We start from the raw sequence: 21351 nt of genomic DNA, 5'->3' as shown, positions 1-21351 counted from the left end.
AAAAACTGTATTTCGATGATTATGTAATAGGAAATTCGTTTTTTTGGGTTTTATATTTTAGATAAATTAGTTTGTTTTTCGAATTATTTTTTTATGACCGTCTCTTACGTCTTATAGTACTTATAACAAAATCATCTTTGAGGATTTTATGTCATCGAGTTTTTTTTTTTTTCGTTTTGAAAGTGTTTAAACTTGCTTTTTTAAGAATCAATTGAATCTCTATCAAGCTTTCATTTTGTTATTTTTTTAAATTTTGCTATGTGAATCCATAGATTTTGAAACGTTAACTGTTAACTCATTAAACAACAAAGAGAATTTAGTTAATCTTTTTTTTAGGTTTTTTGTTTTCCTAGGTGTAAATAAAACTGGTATTATAATGAAATCAACATATATTTAAAATCCAATGCATACACAATTATTAAAAAATTAAATACATTTCACCCTTAATACAAATTTTAACATTTAATGTTTCTAACAAGTCAAGGCACCCCTTACATTCTTATCAAATATATGTACAAAAGAAGAAAAAGTCCTTAAACCTACTCTCGTACAACTACTTACAATCTCTCTTTGGTCTTGAAAGCTGTATGAAGTTTTACTACCAGTCTTCGCAAATCTGGAAAACCCATAGTAAAACTCAGAAAAAAAAATCAAGTGCAAATATGAGACATCTGTGCAAAAATTTTTACAAATCGGAAATTTACAAAGAAACCTCAATCACAGAATTGACAAAATTTCGCCAAATTTCGAAATTTGCACTTTGTGGGTGGTAACGACTGGCTTTAGTCGGACTAGACTGGTCCCAAGTCACTTATGGCACTAACTGCTACTGCTGACGCTCTCTTCGGCCTTGTAGATCACAGATTCTGGCACGGAGGGATGCTGCGACTCTCGGTGTCGACGCAAGTCCACTTTGCGTTGGAAGGCCTTGTCGCAGAGGCCGCAGGAAAACGGCTTGTAGCCCGTGTGTTTACGCATGTGTGTGATTAGGTTGGACGATTGGCTGAAGGCCTTGGAACACACCACGCACTTGTGCGGCTTCTCTCCTGCAAAAAGATTTTTTCACTCTCTCGGCTAAAAATCGGGTTTTGTGGATATGGAATTATTTGGGATTATTTGGAGGTACTGTTTGGAATTCTTTAGAATTCCTTAGAAGTACTCATGTGAATGCGCATGCGTGAAGTTGTGTATGTTTCTAATAGGTAAGTTAATCTACAGAATTATTAAAGATGAATGTAAAATATATTTATTGGAAATCACAAACGCAGTCTTGTGCTTCATTTAACTTATACCTATTTACCTATACTCATAATTTAGTAAACCACTTACGCAAATATAACAGAAAATTTTTCGATTAAGTTTAAACTATAAATATCACATCAGTTTACTTTTATTTAAATTTGGAATTATATAGATGTTTGTGGAATTATTTTAAAGTGTTTGGAAATATACCCGATTTTGTAATCCTTTAAAACATAACTAAAAATTACATAATTCTATTAGTTTTCTCATACTTGAGCTTCAAAATTTTGTAAATATTTTACCTGGGGCAGTTTCATGAATTACAAAATTAAATTATTTTTACTGTCCTTTTAAGCATTTACTATTTTTACCGCGTCTCCTCATTGACTTCAAGCGAGTGTTACACATTTAAGAACTGTTTTATACATAATTAAAAATTTGGTTATTTTTATTTCTTTTTAATGTTATAATTCTTATACCGACCTTTTTGACACACCTGATAATTAACACTCCTATTTTGTTTTGTTCAAAAGACTTTTTTTTTAAATCATGATCAAATTAAAATAATTATAATTAATAGTAAATACGAGGATTCAAATAGATTTTGCAATAAGTATTTGTTCTTAATATTGTTTTCTAGATTTTATATAGTATTTATTTTTATTTACATTTTTATTATTTATCAGAATTGGTTTTATGTTACGTTTTTCAATAATTTTTTTGTCGTTGATTGTGTTTACTTTCATTTTCCTAATATTATACAGTGTGTCCCCGGATAGGTGAAACGACTCTTGTAAAAGATAAAAAAATTAAATTTTTATTTTTGGGGTTCAGCCCTGCTTGGTTAAAGATTAATTTTTAACATAATTTTAGTTTTGAAAAATCAAGTAGGTGTGGCTTGGAAATTTTCAAAAAACTACTTTTTCTATGGAGTAAAGTGCTTTGTGTGTGACAAATAAGACAAAAAGTTATTTAGAAAAGTTGTTTGGAATTAACATATGCCAAAAAAAGTGATTTATTACTAATAATGTAAATGTAAATTTATTTTATTCGTAATAAAAGAACAGTTAAAAATAAAAGGTAAACATAAAAAAATGACAAATTAAAGTTAGTTGATGATTTTGAAATTTGCTATTTGGTATATACAGGGCTCTAGATGTTAATTCTAAACAACTCTTTCTGTTATTTAATAAATATCACATCAGTTTTTACTTTTATTTAAATTTGAAATTATTTTGGAATTACCGGTATAAGTGTATGTACAAAATTATGGTCAGCGGTTTACCTCTCGGGTAGGTAGGTACTTTTAAATTGAACACATTTTCCTAAATTTTACGATTTTTTTTTATGATTATTGCAGATTCATAATGACTTATTAGACGATCCTAAGTCACGCTTACAAACATTTTTACTGAGGAATATGCCGAAATGTAGAAAACTAAACCATTGCCGATCCCATTGAAAGAATGACCTTTTTAAAATTCATGTTTGATCTTATTACAATAAGTAAGTTATTTTTATATACAGAGCTTTATGAGTGCACCAAAAACCTATTCTTTTATTGAAAAGTTTTTGATTTCAATGTACATCTTGTTTGTTGAAACTTGAATTTAAGAATATCATGTTTTATAGTCAATTTATTTTTTTATTTTACAGTAATATGTACCTGCTGATTAAATAAATGTTTCATTAAATTTATAGCATTTTTTATACCTAAAATTCACATGTAGTTCAGTTAAGAACAAATTCTAAATAAATTAAAAATCAACGCTATTTAAATTCAATACTAAACAGAGTAACGTATCACTGCAATTTACTCTATGTTAAGTTAGAATTAACTCTAAGCAACACTTTTTTGTGTTAATAATTTCTTAATTTTCCATCACAACACGGAGTTTAGTTTTAGAAAACACTTAAGCTTACACTATTTTTCGTGTAAAATATTAACACTATTTAGAGCGACCTACATACCAGGTGAATAAAAAGTATGAAACCAAACGTTTTTTGCTTAAACTATTTATTTCTTGAAAAAACTAATTGATGAGTGATAAAGTACTATAAAAATGTGATGATTTAACAAGAATAAAATTTTTCGAAATTTCCTTTTGAGTTCTACAAAAAAAAATATTTTTTTAAATGGCAACCCACTATAAAATCATTTTTCTCATAAAAGCTATACTCTAAGGATTACAACTATCTGCTTTATATTAAATTTTTTCAAAAAATTTTTTTTACATAAATTGCAATTTTGACAAAAAAATATCGCATAACTCAAAAACAAAACAAAATTTCGTTCTGAAAATACGATCACATTTTTTATATTACTTTAATTTATATTAATTATTATTTTGTGGAGGCAAATGATTAAAAATAAAACAGCTTGGTTCCATACTTTATATTCACCCTGTATATACTCCTAATAGAGTTACATAGTGTTAATATTTAACACTGGATTTTTTACTGTGTGGCTATAAAAAATCTATTAAACTTGCGTGAAATATATTCGGTCTTAGCACTCGCAGATGCCGTTTTTTGTCCCAATATGCATATTCTAAGTCGGTAAAAAGTCTTCGTTTCCTGTCGTCCATCCAAAACCAGAAAATTAGAATAACACATCGATCGTTGTCTCTGCCAGGTGTTTCGTCAAATCTACGATTGCAGAACTGACCGCTCCTCCATCTGCGTTCCTCCTCAAATCCTCACTAATTAAATAATACAAACCGCATGGTATCTCTTCATCAATAAAACAAGAAGTGTGTCAGAGCGATCAAAGGCCTCGTGTGTGTCATTCTCATTACCTACCAATCATCCATGTTACAATAATATATGTCATATTTTATCGTCAGATAAAACCGGAACGTTATGATTAGAATTATTATATTGTTTGTTGTGCTCGTTATCGCAAAAAACACCAATTGTGACATCCAATTAGTTCGAAAAAAGCCACAAGGCGATTGTTTTCGCTAATTTGAAAGCACGTCGTTTGTATTATGCACGACGAAGATCGATCCGTCTTGAGGAAAAAACGGGTAATCATCGGGACATTTTCATATGTCGTAGTGAAAAATTATGTTACATGTATTAGTGTTATCAGATGGAAAATATCACTCGACAAACGGATAATTTAGTAATTGCCTTCAGTTACTCCTCTCGCATTTACATAATTTATTCCGATTCAAGTATGAAGCGGCCGTGAGCTTTTCCGAATTTCGCGAGGCCGAACCCGCATCAAAAAGTTATTTTGTGTGATTCTGATAACGATTTGAGGAAAACAATTGGACTCAAAATGATTTTTAAGGTCTTTCTTCGGTATAAGAAGCACAGTACACAGAAAAAAAAATAACAAAGCTTTCTCAAACATAGAATTGGGATTCAAACCTTATAACGTAAAAATTCTGGAATTGAGAGTTTTTCAAACATTTCCAAAAAACAGCAATTTATTTATTTATTTATCTTATGAAATTAACCAAAACAAAAGCAAAATGTTGCAATAATAAATAAAAAACCAAAAACAATTTTTAGGATATAGTCCTACAGGCACCGCCACATAGAAAAATGCTCTGTAAAGTAAGATACTAGGAACATGAAAAAAATGTTAAAAAATTCTGAAAAATTTTGAAGTTATGAAAGTTTAAATGTTGCACTTTGACTCTATTTATTTCTATTGGAAAAATAATATTTTGCAAGTTTTTTTGCTACAGGCTATTAGAAGACAAAACAAGGAAGCTGTATTATATCCTAAATTGTAACTCCGTTTAATGTTAGTTGTGGCTTTTATTGCCAAAATTTTTGTATCTTTACTAAATTCACTTCCTTGTGTAAATTTCTAAAAATTGAGTTGTGTAAATCTGACTTTAAACATCCAATTGTTTTTTAGGGACTATCAAAAATTACTATTCTGAAAAAGTCGGGTTAGAATACTTCAAAAAATCTACTCAGTTGCCAGATCCGCGTTGCAAAATTCGCCAAATTTTCGAAAAAACACAATTTTTAGCTTAAAGATCCGCTTAAACTCTTGAGTGAAACAAACAAAATAACATCAATATCAGATTTTTAAGCGTGTTTGGACAAGATTTTGCAAAATAAATGAGCCTCTGGTTCAAAAACGAAGCAAATCGAGCGCAACAAGCTAAAAATAATATCAGTTTCGGTTTAATTTTGTAATTTTTTTACCTGCTTCAATATAATTTTTAGATTTTTTTATTATCTTAAATAACGTCCTTAAACACAAAAATAACGCCGTTTTTAGTCAAATTTGTTGAATTTTTGCATCGTTTTTAACGAAACTTTACAAAATAATTGTGTTTCTAGCTGAAAAAGTATTAGAAAAATCTCGTAAAAAAAACAAACAACTATTTTTAACCAATTTGGTGGCGTCTCGATTTTATAAAAAAAATTGACAAAATAATCAAGTTTTTGATTGAAATTGTGGAAAATACAGAAAACAGTTTTTCATTTTCAAAAAATCACCAGTTTTTACCACATCACTAGACTAGCATGAAAATCACCAAACCAGACAACAATGAATTGACAGTATGATTAAATAGACGTAAAAATTGTCAAATGTCAAAAAAAGTCAAAATTTTTAGAGAGAGAATTTTTTAAACATTTTTTTGATATTTCTGGTATCTTATCTTACTTGATTTTTTTCTCTGGAGCCCAAGTTCTGACACACCGTATTTACTCACAAAGATTTTGAGAAACATTAAGAAAAGTTTTTAAATATGGTGTTATCATAAATCTGATTATATTATATTTTTGAGTCAAAAAATATGTGAAAAACTGCGAGTCTGCAATCAAGAATTTTGGAAAAAATTGGATCCTAAAAATTTGAAATTTCAAGAGAAAAATTGTAAGATAATGTAGGAGTTTTCATCATAACAAGATTTTTTCCAGATGGGAATAGCTGTGAAGTAATGTTTATTTCAAGTATTAATAACTCATCATCGATCTATTTATGCGTCGCGTTTTATTTTTCTTTGTTACCACAATATCTCAAAATAAACATCACCACCATTCCAATGATTATTATTATTTCCTTGAACGTCCTATTACCTAATCAAATAAAGCCCTCGATTCTCTCAAATTTACTTTATTAATTCGAGCGTTTATTTGATTTGCTTAGATTACACAGTTACAGTTGACTGCCGGTCACTTTGCTTATTAATACCACCCTTTTCCATCTCGTAATAACCATAAAAAAACACTCAAATCGACCAAAAATGTGCTTTCATATCACAAAACATTACATGTAATGACCTGAAAGTGGTCATAACGAATCCCCACCATATGTCTGTGAAAATCCGGCGCATTTCCGGCCTTCCGGATGATTCAACTATTTCGAAAAAAGCGTGTTGTGATTGCTAAACACGCGCCCCCTGAAAACACATGTCGTCGCACACGCGACCATTAGCAGCCCCGTTTAAATAAATAATTAATGGTGCCAGATTTGTGTGATTCACCGGATCGCCGGATTTCCGGGAGGCTTCGTAAAAGTTCGCGCTTTTAAATAATGCAGCGCGAACTTTTCCGACAGGGAAATTATAGGATAACTCACCTGTGTGAATGTAGGTGTGCTTTTTCATGTCGGATTTCTGATGGAAGCGCTTTCCGCAGTATTGGCAGGGGTAGGGCCGTGTGTCCGAGTGGATGAGGAGGTGCGTGGTGAGCGTCGACGAGCGCTTGAAGGACTTTCCGCACTGTTGGCACTGGAAACATGTGACGAGGGTAATTAAATGAGGAAGAAAATTTTTATGGGTGGTTGAGTCGGGGCCACGAGCCAAGATCCTGATTTTATTTTTGCAATTATGGAATTATACAAAGGTCGCATTGTGACCTAATATGCAACTGCTGTTGCGAGAAATACCGTTTATGGACTGGAAAAAAATTGTGTATAACTTTCTGCTGGGCAATGCTGATCTGCGACAAAAATGAGATGAACAAATAAAGTGAAAGCAGAAGCTATTCAAATTTGAAGTATTTGAATTCCTTTATTGTTTTCCCATTGCATTTATTTCTTCATTTACGAAGTACTAAATTAGTAGTAATTAAGTTCAAGTGACTTAAAGTTTGTTAAGCAATGGAAGCTGACTTTTCATATTTCAGTATAAACAAAAAATTGGTAGGTATAACTTGCAGGATGCGAAAAAACGATTTCTTCTTCTCTATTTTTTGCCGGATTTAATGTATTTAATATGAGTTTAGAAAATTTAAAAATAATATATTTTTTTGTATAGTAGAAAAAAAATCAATAAATAACATATGCAATAAAAAGGGTAAAGAAAATAGTACATGTTCAAATTTGGATAATGCTTCAAGTTGTTGAGTTTTAAAAAATAATATACTACTGTTAAATTTGAAAAAAAATTGGAAACAATAAAAAATGACTTTTTTTTGAAAATCTGCATGAAGGTTGTAAAGAGAGTACTGAATACAGCCCGGGAGTATCAACTTTTAATTAATGCAATTAATTTGAGGGTATGCAAAAGCTAAATAAATAGTCTCAAAAATTAGTCAGAATTGGTTCTTGATTTTTTACAAATTTCGAAAAAATATAAAAAAAATATTTTTTTCCAATAATTTTTTTAAATGTAACACAAATTTCTAGAAAAAAATAAAAAAATGTTTTTATTTTGTACTCAATGTTAAAGAGTGCTTTTATCAACAAATTTGTGTAGATAAAGTAGTCTTTTATCGTCTAGTGAAATAAAGTAACAACAAAAAATGTAACTTTTTTCTTTTTTCTTTAAATCATTGTTGTGAATGTTTTTTTTAAATCGTAAAACATCTTACAGAAGGTTTATAGTTTTAGAAACTATCTTTACATTCTCTATCCGATCATTGGTTGCTGAAATTTCGATGATCAAAGACAAAAAGGTTCTTTTTCATTAAAAATTAAATATCTCAGCGATAAATTAACGTAAAGAGAACATAAAAACGGCAAATTGAAGCTAAATGAACAGGCTATCCGGCCCTAATAAAAATTTCCCCAAGTCCGTGGACCAAAAAAAAATTATTTTTTTTTCTCGCGTTATTTCTTACGATTGTCGTGTGCATTTGTTGTTTTCGGTTTTCCTGTGTTTTATTGTCATTTTTCAATATTATTAAATTAATTTTTTTGATTCAGTTATTTGTCGTCTATGGCCAAACTCTAGGTATTTGTCAGATTGTGATGCCTCAATGTGCTGTTCTGGTTTGAAATAATCTCTAAAAGAACAAACACAACAGAAAAAACAAACAGAAATAAAAAATAAAAGAAAAGTGGCATAATTACGTTGTGTAATTGTAATCCTAGAAGAAAAAAAAAGTAGGCGATAACGGTAATTTTTTTTTGTTAAAATATACATTTTTTTCTTTTTAATTAAATACCTTACAAAATATTGCGAATAAAAAAGTTACTGACACGTAAAAAAGTTTTATACCTTTTATGGAATAAGTATAAACAAAAACAAAATTTATAGTTTTAACATTTATCAAACTAAATGCAAAAAACTTTAAACATTGTTTAGGTATATTTTTTTTGTCGCGTTATTTCTTAGGATTACGTAAAAACCGTAGCTTAGGAAATTTTTTGCCAGATCTCAAGACTAGAAACTATAAAATGGAATCTTTAAAATGTAAATACAACCATCTTTCATTGAGGTACAATATTTTAAGAATCATCAAAAAATGTAAAAAAAAAATATTTTCTAAATTTTTTGGAATAGTATATGTAGAAATGTTTTGTCGATTTGAAGGATTTTTGCAAGGAGTTCTTTATTGAAAAGCGAAATTTTGAATTAATTTGAAAAATGGAAAAACAAAATAAACTATGAATTTGAGCATTTTTTCGAAGGGAAAAATAGGCAAATAGAAATGATTTTAAAGAATGCAATGTTACTAAAAAAAGATTAGAATAAATAATACGAAATTCCAAATATTATTAAGAGTTATTATTATTATTATTTTTTTTACCTTAAGCAAGAGTACATTATTTTCAGTGGGGGCATCCGAAACGAATTCGTATTTTATTTAAGACTATTTTATATGAGGTCTGCAAAATGCTGATAAAGAAAAACTAATTCGATTTTTACATCAGAAGGTAATGTTGATCCAGGGTGATTTATTAGCCTGTGAATTTGGCGAAAATAGTTACAAAATTTCGCCGAAAATTAGCTTAATCACTGTCTAGCAAATCACTTTTTTTTCTTTACGAAACAAGGTGTTTGTTATGTTTTGTGGAGTGCTGAATGAGAATTTCAAACCAAATTAACATTGAGAATAAATTGATAGTATTCTGCATTAATTTTTTATGCAGAATTCAAATTTGAAACCAATATGTTTCTATCGGTTTTACTTTTTTTTCTGGATTAACAAATCAAAATTTGGATAAAGCGATTTTTTTGAACTAGTTGGGCGAAATTAAAAATTTATGTCTGTTTTTTAAGTTCTGATATAGCTTCCCCTTTTGGTCCTATTTTCGACAATATCACTTATGTGTCTTATTTTTTGCTTCCAGAATCCCTCATTGGATCGATCTCCATAATTAACCCTTTTCAACCCTGACATTTGAAAAATTTTAAGACACCACTAAAAGCCGCCACTGAATAATAAACGAGCTCTCTAACTTTAATGCCAGTGATTTGATTGATTATTGTGAATTTCCCAACTTTCTCGAACCTACCCTCGACAATCTCTGGATCTATAATTCGTAAATAAAAAAATCTGTAAAACCCTCAAGCTCCCGATCAGATTTCAATGTGATTTACATTTATCGATTTGAAATGAATTTATAATGCGCGAGGTCATCCCCGTCGACACCTACAAAGATGATTCCAGTTATTTCAGCTTCGAGTACGTGGCTCGATGTAAAAATACGTACATGGTTGCATAATTAAAACGCGAGGATTGAGTTATTGAAAAGGCTCTTATTTATGGTCTCCGTCATGAATCAAAAATCGATACACGAAGGTATTATCTCGTCTTGGAGATTTCCGATCGCTAAATGAACCGAGATACGCTTAGATTTAATGAGTACAATTTCCGATTAAGGCCCTATGCATTATTTATTGAGACATTAGCCCTAGAAATAGCCTGATCATTACCGACCCGGCTATGATTTAGACTGATGTAGATTTAATGTCATAAACTTCATCGTCGTGGAAGTTCGCCTTGTCTGACATACATTATTGATGCCTCAATAACAGACATCAGTTGAATAATAAAGTCTTACTTTATTAAAAAACTAAAAGGGTTTCTCCACGACTCGAATAATCAATTCCGTTCTACTTCTTCGCATAACGCCATTGTTTTTATTTGATTAGAAAGCGATAATACTCTTCAAACAACCGCACCGTCGCTCAATTTTCAACAGGAGCCCTAACGAGTCGACGCCGTAATAAATAATTGTCTTGTTTCATCTTCGGACGGTTTTCGCAACGTGTAATCTACGTCAGGGCTTGATACTGACCGGTGTATAAAGAGTGTAATTATGAATGCTAACAAAGCACTCCTGTTTCATGATTTTCAGACGAGAGAAATGAGGAGGAAGCCGCTTTGATAACTAACCAACTGGAAATCTTAACGCTTTGTATCGCGTATTCTTTATTTATAAATAAATCAACTAATGAATTTATAACGTCTTAAATGTTTGAGTATTTATTTATATTCCTGTTTTGTATCTTTTTGTAATTTTATCTGAAAACAAGTTAAATAATAAAAAGACAATAAAATACAATGAAGAAATAAGAAAAAAAAAGAAGACGAAACAAGTTATCTGTTATAAGTATTTAAATAAAAACTAAAATTTAAAAGGAAGAAATAATTAAAGTAGAAAAATTATTCTTATTTAATTAAAAACTAGCTCTGGAATCTAACCGACTTATTACCGCTTATCATATTTTAAATTTTCTTATCATCTGGCGGTAGTGTATTTTCATTATCACTTAGAATGCTAACCAAATCTTCTGAAATTTTTTTATAGGTAGTTGTAGAGATCATTTGAAAGCAGAACACTAATAAATTGGCGCAAAAACGAAATTTTATTCGGATCGAGCCTATTTGTAAAAAAACGCCTTTTCTCTTCGTATGCATTTGTTGTTTTCGGTTTTCCTGTGTTTCGTTGTCTTCTTTCAATATTATTTTTTTTGAATCAGTTATTTCTCGTCTATGGCCAAATTCTAGGTGATGACTCAATGTGCTGTTCTAGTTTGAAATAATCTCTATTTAAAAGAACAAACGCAACAAAAAAAAAGCAAACAGAAATAAAAAATAAAAAAGTGGCATTATTACGTTGTGTAATTGTAATCGTAGAAGAAAAAAAGAGTAGGCAATAACGGTGAATTTTTTTTGTTAAAATATACTTTTTTTCTGTTTTATTAAATACCTAACAAAATATTGCGAATAAAAAATTTAGTAAAACTTTTATTTAATACCTTTTACGGAATATAAACAAAATCAAAATTTATAGTTTCAACATTTGTCAAATTGAATGCAAAAAACTTTAAACATTGTTTAGGTATATCAAGATTTGAATATGAGTAGGTGTTAAAAAATTGCGTGTCTAACATGACCTGACCTGACCTAAATGAGTATACTTAAACACAGTTTCATTGGACAAATAAATGGACAACTTTAAGATTATTATTGTAAAATTGCAAATTAAAAATATGTTTTAAAAAAGCACTGAAAATATTTTAAACCACATTGAAAATAGAAACTGGTAAAAGAGTAAAAAAATAAATTAAAAATATATTTATTAACTTATTTAAGAGATTTACATATACAGGGTGCGCCAGAACTCGCGTTCCATAAGAAAAGGTAAGGTACAATACCAGGAACATGGAAAAACTGTTAAAAAAATTCTATCCAGAAAAAATTTGAAGTTATGAGAGTTTAAATTTTACACTTTGACTGTATTTATTTCTGTTAGAAAAATATTTTTTCAAGTTGCTACAAGCTATTAAAAGAGGAAACAAAGAACCTGTATCCAAAGTTGTAACTCTGTTTAATGTACTTTGTGGCTTTTATTGGCAAAATTTTCGTACCTTTACTAAATAATAAAAAAAAACATATCAGTATCATTAAATAGACATAAAAAAATGTGAAATATCAAAAAATAAATGTCAAAATGTATCTTATCTTACTTGAAATTTCTCTCTGGGGCGCGAGAGACACACCTGTAGATTTGAGTGTACCTAACATTTTCATTAGCTTGAAAAATGAAATCAATTAGAATTCAAAAAACATTTAATGTCTATTAATTAATAAATGTTAAGTAATTTTCTTTAAATTCCTTGATTCGGAAATAAGTGTGACAATACATACACAGTTACATAGTAGAAAGCAGAATCAATGATTATATTTTTAAGATATAACATTTATTAGTTATTGCAAAACAATAAAAAATCAATTCGTTAAAGTGCTTCATAATTGCAAACAAAAGTTATATTTTGCTAGCAGTTTCTAAAATCTTTATAGTGAAATATAAAGCTTGGGGAGAGACAAATTAGGAAACTATAAATGAAAAAACAGCAAAAACTCAATGTGTATCAGAGGATTCTATAAAATTAGGTACATTTAGATTAATTTAATTTTAAAATATCCGATAAGAAAGGAGTGCAGACGGTGTGAAAACGCCAGTTAGTAATGAAACTTTAATTCGCTGTAATTAATTTCGTTTGCATGTCTCGACCGAATTCTCAATTGTATAGAATTTTAACACTTACATATATTTTTCCCATTTAATAAAGATTCATATCAGTCTGCACGAATAAGGTGTTATTCGATTTAATTGTAGATTTGAGCTATTAAAATTTTTAATTTCTTCCAAACCTGCACAAACTTAATAAATTCCTGTCATAATTAAATTTGATAAAATGGTAGGTTTGCTTAATGAAGCGAATTAAAATTCATCATGTTTCCCCTTCATAATTAAAACAAACACCTTGTGTGAGTGAAAGTCGAGTTTAATTCGGGGCGGTCATATTTTTTTAATTAGGTTAAATTTTACAAAACTGTCGGAAGCGTTATCTCGTAAGTGAATAATTAATAAAAGCATTTTTATCGACGGGAGTGTTTAAGTTTTTTAAGTAGATTTATTCCTCCTAGATTGTATCGAACTCCAATTAATGTCTGGTTGTTTTATTAAAACCGCTAATTTCATAAAACCTAACTAATAATAAAAACAAGAAAAATAATTGTAGGTCTCCCTCTTCTCAGACCATAATTAGAGAGGCGTCGCTTGAAAACAAAATTTCGTGTGAAATAAAAACAAATAAGTAAAAAAATAAATTTGATGAATGGTTATCTCCCATTTAATGATGGGGTGCGGGGGAGTATGCTACAATTCTTGTCGACGGACATTTTTAATCGTTCCGGGAATAATTCAGAGAAATGAAGCGATTTCTAACGTCGATTTAATTGTTTTGTAATTACAAAACGTCCACTTATTTTGTTTTCTTCGTTTCTCGTCACGATATCATTACTGAAATATTAATGCGTCGCAGATAAAGGGGGCTTCCTTTGTTTCGATTGTTGGGAAATAACACATTATTTAAATAACAGGGGGTTGGGCGCTTCGATATATTATACAAAGCATAATATATGTATGTGGAAAAATCCTTTTTTCCAACCGTGTAATCAGAGGAATATCGAATCGAACTCACCACGAACTGCTTCTCGCCGCCCGGGCCGATGGTAGGGACTTTGCTCTGGTGATGGGTGTCTTTGTCCGACTCCCAGCGCCAACTTTTGGACGAGTCGGCCTTCTCCAGCTTCATTTCTTGCTCGCAGAGGCTGCCAGGAGACCAGATGCTGTGGCTGCGTGAACGGCCCTTAAGGGACAGGTTGAGGGGCGCGTCGTCGTCTGCAAGACCGAACCATAATTGTCAAACGGTGCCAAAGAAATTTTTTTAACTAAAACCTGAACAAGTATTGAAAAAATTATCAAATTATACCTATGTTAAAAAATGAACTGAAAAACATCTTTTCGCAACTATTTGCCTATCTGTATTTTCTTGGAATCCAATTTTTTTAAGAAAAAAAACATAAATTTAAACAATAATGTTACAAATTGGTGGCAATAATATACAAATATTTTTTCCTAGCATCTAAAACCGAGAAGTTTTTGGGGAAATAAAAAAAATTAGGTACATTTTTTGGGAATAAATTATATGATTTTCTATTCCATAATCTAGTTTGGGAAAGTTAAAGACAACTTTCTATTATGGAGTTGGAAAAAAATATTTTCCCTAATGAGTTTTTAAGTTTTGGTTGAATAAATAAATCTGCAACTTTGTCATATCAAAAAAATATTTCTCTAATCCAAAACAGTTAATTTTCCACCTTAAAAAATTATGAAAATCATGTATTTAAAAAACGTACCTACCTATTAGCTTTGTATTTTCAGAGAGCTGGTTTAGTAGTAAATTTTCATAAACAGTAATAAGAATTCCGTTCACCAGGTTGTTAAAAACATTAATTAAATATTCCTACAGTATGTCCTCGGATTGAGTTTACAAAAGAATAATTTTTTTTATCTTTGATTTTACGCTAAAACTGCAAAGGAAAAACATTTTTACTTCACCTGAAACTAGCAAACCTGTAATTAAAACTTCATTATTCCGATTCAGTAAAAACAAAAGTTAATTTTCTCTTGATTTTAAGCTTTTCTTTCTGTTTTTTAAGTCCAATCACATTGGCGGTTTTATTATTTTGACAATGATGTCACTTTGACAAATAAGTTTACGCAAGTTAAATAACAAAAATATTTGTGAAAAACATAATTTTAATAAATAAGAACTGAAAGAAACAGCTTTAAGATAAAAACCAAAGTCATTTTTAACAAGAACTATATCATTATTTAATTAATAAATTAATTGTCTAAGTGACATATAGTTGTCAAATAATTAAAACCGCCAATGTGATAGGACTTATTAAAACGCAGAGAAAAATTATTCTAAATCGAAAATCAAGAGAAAAATTAACTTTTCTTTTCACTGAATCAGAATAATGAAGTTTTAAGTACAGATGTGCTCGTTTTAGGTGAAGCAAAAAATATTTTTTCTTTGCAGTTTTGGAGTAAAATCAAAGATAAAAATTCATTATTCTGATGATTCAGTGAAAAGAAAAGTTAATTTTTCTCGTGATTTTTGATTTAGAATAATTTTTCTCTGCGTTTTAATAAGTCCTATCACATTGGCGGTTTTATTTATTTGACAATTTTGACAATTCATTTATTAAATGAATAATGATAGTTCTTGTTAAAAATGACTGTGTTTCTTATCTTAAAGCTGTTTTTTTGCCATTTATTAAAATTTAAAATTATGTTTTTTCACAAACATTTTTGTTATTTAGCTTGTTACACTAATTTGTCAAAGGGACATCTTTGTGAAAAAAAGTAAAACCGCCAATGTGATGGAATTTAAAAAGCATAGAAAAAAAAAGTCCAAAATCAAGAGAAAAATTAACTTTTCTTTTTACTGAGTTATAATAATCGAGTTCTAATTACAGATTTGCTCGTTTCAGGTATAGAGCAAAAAACATTTTTTCTTTGCAGTTTTGGTGTAAAATCAAAGATAAAATTTTTTTCTCTTGTAAACTCAATCCGGGGACATACTGCACCTATATTAAAATTAAATAAATACTTCAATTAAATATTAAAATTTGTAATAATTAATTAAAAATATAAAATAATAAAACTTTTTTTCGTAAATGCACTGTCGATTATTTTTTCGTAAAAACATTAATTTTAATTTTAAAATAAAAAGTTTTAGTAATCAAATAAAAATTATTTTATTCTCAGTATAAATTTTTTTGTTAAAATGTTGTGGGGTTATATCTACCGGACATATTTTTTACCAAAACTTTAATTTAAAAAGTGGAAACTGCAATTAAATACAAATAAAGACTGATATTTTCTAAAATGTATCAACACATTTTAAATAAATGAATTAGAAATTTTTTTATTATGTTTTATAGGTATATCAAATTTTTTAACAACAAAACTGGTAAAAACTCAAAAAATCCATAGTTATGTAGCAAAAACATTCTTCCTACATCATCACTAAAATTAGTAAAAGCCTTATAGTTAAAAATTACGACCATTGATAAACCTTCATGTGTCATAACACTCATAACAAGCTTCACGTGCGGTGACAATCGCCACTAATCACTATTGCAAAAACAGGTCAATTTCGCGAAAACCGATTTTCCTGTTTTATTACCTGCCATAACAAACCGCAGCAAAATTAGTCCGATATCGTTTAGCCTTCAGTCAAACCTAAAAAGCCCCTAATCGTCCGATAAAAACCGTGCGACTTAATCGATTTCACTTATTCCTAATTACCCGAAACTCACCACTTTTGGCCGTTTCCGGGGTGTAGGCCTCCCCCGAGGCTGCACTTTCCGGACTCAGCGGCTCGACTTTGTTGTACGGGAGGAAAAGTCCGGGAATCGGATGCCACACATAGGGGTTATAGGGCGCCGGCATGAGCGAATTGGCGTACATCAGGGCGCTCATTCCTGCAACAGAACTCCAGTCACTGTGCGTCCCGGAAGGGGCGTTTTCCGCACCGGTGACCAGGTAGTTCCTGTTCCGTTGGAACTCCTTGGGGTAGACTAGAGAGAAGGCGCTGTGGCGGGGCGAGATGGGGCTAGCGCTCCGGGAGGAGACTCCGGCCACTGGGCTGCTGGCGGGGCTGCAGGACGGCGTCTCGCTCCTGCTGTATTGCGACAAAACGGCCAGACGGGGCATCCTGCGAAAAACGATAATGATTTAATGCAGGTGGGGGGCTAATGCTGTTTACATCCCCGCAGGACACTCACGCGATGATTTCGTCTATTGATCACCGAGATTGTCGCGTAATTGCTTTGCTTTATCGTAAATGTACGGGAAATGGACATTAGTGGCTCGTAACAATCAGACGGGGCCGAAATCAACACGCACGGAGAGGGAGAGTGCCTCATAATTGATTCATGGGGACGGTATAACACCCCAAATGTGCATGGTCGCGACAACTTTTATTTTTTATTATTTTTTACAAAAATTTGAATTTTACACTTAAATGTACCCAGAAGAAACAAACAGTTTTTTCACTTACATGTTAGACGGTATTCATGATTTATGAAAATAAAAGTAGAAAAATGAATATTTGATAAATAATGACTACATTCATATATTTTGAAAGTAAATTATATGTGGTATATGGTATGTAATACTAATACACACGCAGCTTTTTACATTAGATTATTCATTGTAGAATTCAAATTTTAAATATTTGAAAAATGAATAGAGAAAATGCAAAGAAGTCAAAATGTTTTTTTTTATTATTAAACTTACTAATTAACAAAAACGCTTTGGTGAATAGGTAGACAAAAAATAGATACTTTCGGGTTGCTTGCATATTTTTTGTACCGTCACAAGTTAATGCGGCCGTAAAGTCGAACAAAAAAGTGTTCCATCGATAATTTCCGGTGCGTTCTGTACAAATTGTGATTTGAATTATCGATCTGTTTCGATTGCTACAGAGAAATCAAAGTTTTCAAGCTTTACTTTTAAGTCAAAAATTTGTTAATAAAAAATAACACATTTTAGAAAAAAAAATATATATATAACCAGTTTGCTTCAATAAAAATGTATAATGAACATATCCCTAAACCAAAATTGATAAATTGTAAAAAATCGTAAGTATGTTTTGACAAAAAAAAAATAACGTGAAATAACAAAATGTTACTAAGAATAATTTATTTAAAAAGTATGACAAAATTTTGTGTGACAACCAACGGCAGTTTTTTTGTCATAAACTTTTTTATTTATCAACCTTTGGCTATAAAATCGATAAGAAGTAACAATTTTTACAAAACCTGATGTGTACTTCACAAATAAAACGAAGAATTAAACGTATTTTTGAAGAGGAAAATTTCCAGTTAGATAAGATAGCAGAATCATAGAAAAAGAGTTTAAAAAATTTTATCTGGCAAACAATTTTGACATTTATTTTTTGCCATTTGACTTTTTTATCTATTTAATAATACTAATGATCTTGTATATGTTTTTTATAATTATTATGTAAAGGTACAAAAATTTTGCCAATAAAAGCCACAAATAACATTAAAGAGAGTTACAATTTACAGGTTTCCTCTTTGTCTGTATCAAAAAAACTTGGAAAAGTATTTTTCCAACACAAATAAATAAAGTCAAATTGCAAAATTTAAGCTCTCATAACTTCGAAATTTTTATCGATAAAATGTATTTTATGTATGTATTTTACCGTACATGGTATTTTTTCTCTGAGGCGCGAGTTTTGGCTCACCCTGTATTGTATGGTCGAATAAATTTGAATCAAAACTCCAAGAAACAAAATTCGAGTAGTCTTTGATTGATTCATACAAATTTGTACTCTTAGAATTTGTCAAATAAAACATAATTCGATAAATTAGAATTTTGATTTTATAAATTTGTGAATTATTTGCGAATAAAAAACTACAACTTGTGGCACTTTTATTGCTTTTTTTTTAATCAGGCAAACTCGAATTTTGTTTTTACAATTTATAGTTATATGTACCTATATACACTCCTGCAAATGTTTTCAATTCAATTAGATTGGTTTAGAAAATTCTTTTTTATTATTATTAAAGTTTTAATTTCAAAACACTTATTAATAAACTTATTAATAAACACTCATTAATTTTTTTTATTTATTGTATTTTTTTGAATATACAGGGTGAATATGGATGGAACCAAGCGTTTTTTTTAATCATTTGTCTCTAGAAAATAATAATTAATATAAATTAAAGTAATATGTATTAAAAAATGTGATCGTATGAGAACGAAATTTTGTTTTGTTTTTGAGTTATGCGATTTTTTTAATCAAAATTGCAATTATGTAAAAAAAAAATTTTTTTAATTAAATATGGTACATACACCTAAAGTGGATAGTTGCAATTGTCAAATCATAATTTTTATAAGAAAAATGGTTTTATAGTGAGTTGCCATTTAAAAAAATAAAAATTTTTGTAGAACTTAGAAACAAAACAAAATTTTGAAAAAATTTATTTTCAGATTTTTATAGTAGGTACGTTATCATTCGTCAATTAGTTTTTTTTTCAAAAAATAAGTAGTTTAAGCAAAAAGCATTTGATTCCATACTTTTTATTCACCTGGTATAACATACCTAATTAAAGCATTTTTTTTACTATATGTACCTATAATTATAGCCAAAATATAATTTAGTAGCTGCATGTACTCGGGTGTTCAAAAAAGAGTCAAAAAAAGTCTAAAACGGTGAAGTAAGAAATAAAAGTTTTCCAACAAAGCAAATAATAGAGAAGTCTTGAATAATAAAAGCCTGGCGACAGTTGTCAAAGCTTCATTAAGACGAAGAAAAAATGCACAATACGGCGACCATTACCGAAAGCAAAAAACGTGAATAATAATTTTTATTTTTTTATTTATTAATGATGGGTTTGGGAAATCTTCTGCGTGGTACTTAACGTCACAATCCCCATACATAAACCGCTTTTTCACCATAATTGACCCCCGGGTCAATGCTGAAACGCAAAAAATCGCTTTCAACACAATAGATTCCGACGACACGTGTCGTGAAAAATTATTCTAACTACTCCTAATTATAATAGTGATAAATATGTTTTGGTTGTTTATCATTCCAGGTTTTTCTAATTTTCCAACTCACCTGTTCCAAACTTTATCGGGCCTCTTATCACCAGCCAGTTATTGTCATACTCACTTATCACTCACCAATCACAGTTTCCGTAATTGTCAAAAATCACATTCTCAGTCTCGAATCACTACGTAGCACTCAAAATCCTGCCCATGCTGCATGGATGGTACGATACACCTGACTGAAAACATCTGACAATCTCCACAGGTATAACTTTTCACTTCGCCACCCCTCCAACTAGCAATCCGAATTTAATAAGAAACACGTGCCTGATTCACTCGATTAACTCCTCCCTAGTGGTCTCTCCGCTTTCTCGGATTGGCCGAAAGCACGGCGCGGGCGGGGCGCAATCGCGGCTCGGCGCCCCATTGGCGTCGCGTAACCTAATCGTTGATAAGTTATTCAAATAGGATTGATTGGGGAGGTGATTTTTTTCAAGGAGCGATTAATTTGGCGGCAATTACGTAATTGATTTGCTATCGATTCGGCTTTATTATTTATTCAGGTTCCATTCTGATTAAGAGTGATAAGAATAAGACAATTTGTGTAATGGGCAGATAAGCCCTTACCTGGCAGCAATAATCCAATTAAAATTTTTCGAATTTTGGGATAAGTTGGGATTATTTTATTTGCATGACAATGGGGTGCGGGCCGACAAAGCAAGCCTTTCGGGGCCATCTGTTGAGGAGAAGAAATCTCGTTCAGGTATATAAAGTGATAACGTTTTCGATTTCGTTGCTTGAAATCGAGATTATTTTAAATCGGCAGACCCCTCACGTAATTAATAATAGACGCCATGTGCGTCGATTTGGGGATCACCTGGCCCTCGCGAATCATCGCGGGGGTGGATCAACGGACAGTTGGGTCGGCAAACGAGGGTCATCCACAGGGGCGGACTCAGGGATCAGAGCAGCAAAATATGCGGGTTTTAACCATACAATTGATAAAAATAAAACAAAAATTCTGTTTTTTGTATGTTTTTCTAAGTAGATTTTTTACGTGAAAAAGTGATTTGTGACAAAAATTTTAACTAACATACCTATTTATATTTTATTTTCATCAAATTTATAAAATCTAATTTTTGTGCTGGATGTAAGGATTAAAAAAGAGAAAAATATTGCATACTTTGACAAGTTCTATTAATGATTAACGAATTCACATTAAATTTTAAAACACTCTGTATACTGTACCTACCTATAATAATAGATTATAAAGCTGTTTCATCACACATACATAAAAATACACTCGTAAAAAGGTAAATATAAGAAATGTATTAGGTGTAGACTGGAAACGTTAGAACGTAGGTACAGAGTGGTTATAAATGCTGTGAATTTTCCATATAAAATAAAAATACCGCTTTACGAAAATAGGGGTACCTACTTGTTTTAACTCAAAATTAAAAAATCGCCGTTTACTAAGCGTCCACTTCGAAAATAGACTTAAATTATAA

At 30.3% G+C, this 21351-nt stretch overlaps 1 protein-coding gene across 2 annotated transcripts; it reads right to left on the bottom strand.

The window, feature by feature from the left end:
• Positions 1-377: 377 nt before the first annotated feature.
• LOC123012954 (zinc finger protein Gfi-1b-like) lies at positions 378-20068 on the bottom strand. 2 transcript variants are annotated; one of them, XM_044411201.1, is made up of 6 exons: positions 19914-20068; positions 16795-16976; positions 16579-16743; positions 13887-14086; positions 6800-6950; positions 378-1046 (listed from the first exon to the last, which is right to left on the bottom strand). In XM_044411201.1, exons 2-6 carry the CDS (start codon positions 16973-16975, stop codon positions 820-822), a joined length of 924 nt encoding a protein of 307 aa, XP_044267136.1. In that variant the 5' UTR covers position 16976; positions 19914-20068; the 3' UTR covers positions 378-819. The 2 variants fall into 2 exon arrangements, with proteins under 2 accessions (XP_044267136.1, XP_044267135.1); XM_044411200.1 differs by having other exon boundaries at positions 16579-16976.
• Positions 20069-21351: the final 1283 nt, after the last annotated feature.

Source organism: Tribolium madens, unplaced genomic scaffold, assembly GCF_015345945.1.
Source record: "Tribolium madens isolate multiple individuals breed KSU strain unplaced genomic scaffold, Tmad_KSU_1.1 Scaffold_96;HRSCAF=242;Tcas5.2_LG5, whole genome shotgun sequence".
Classification (NCBI taxonomy): domain Eukaryota; kingdom Metazoa; phylum Arthropoda; class Insecta; order Coleoptera; family Tenebrionidae; genus Tribolium; species Tribolium madens.
This window is presented reverse-complemented; position numbering and strand designations above follow the sequence as displayed.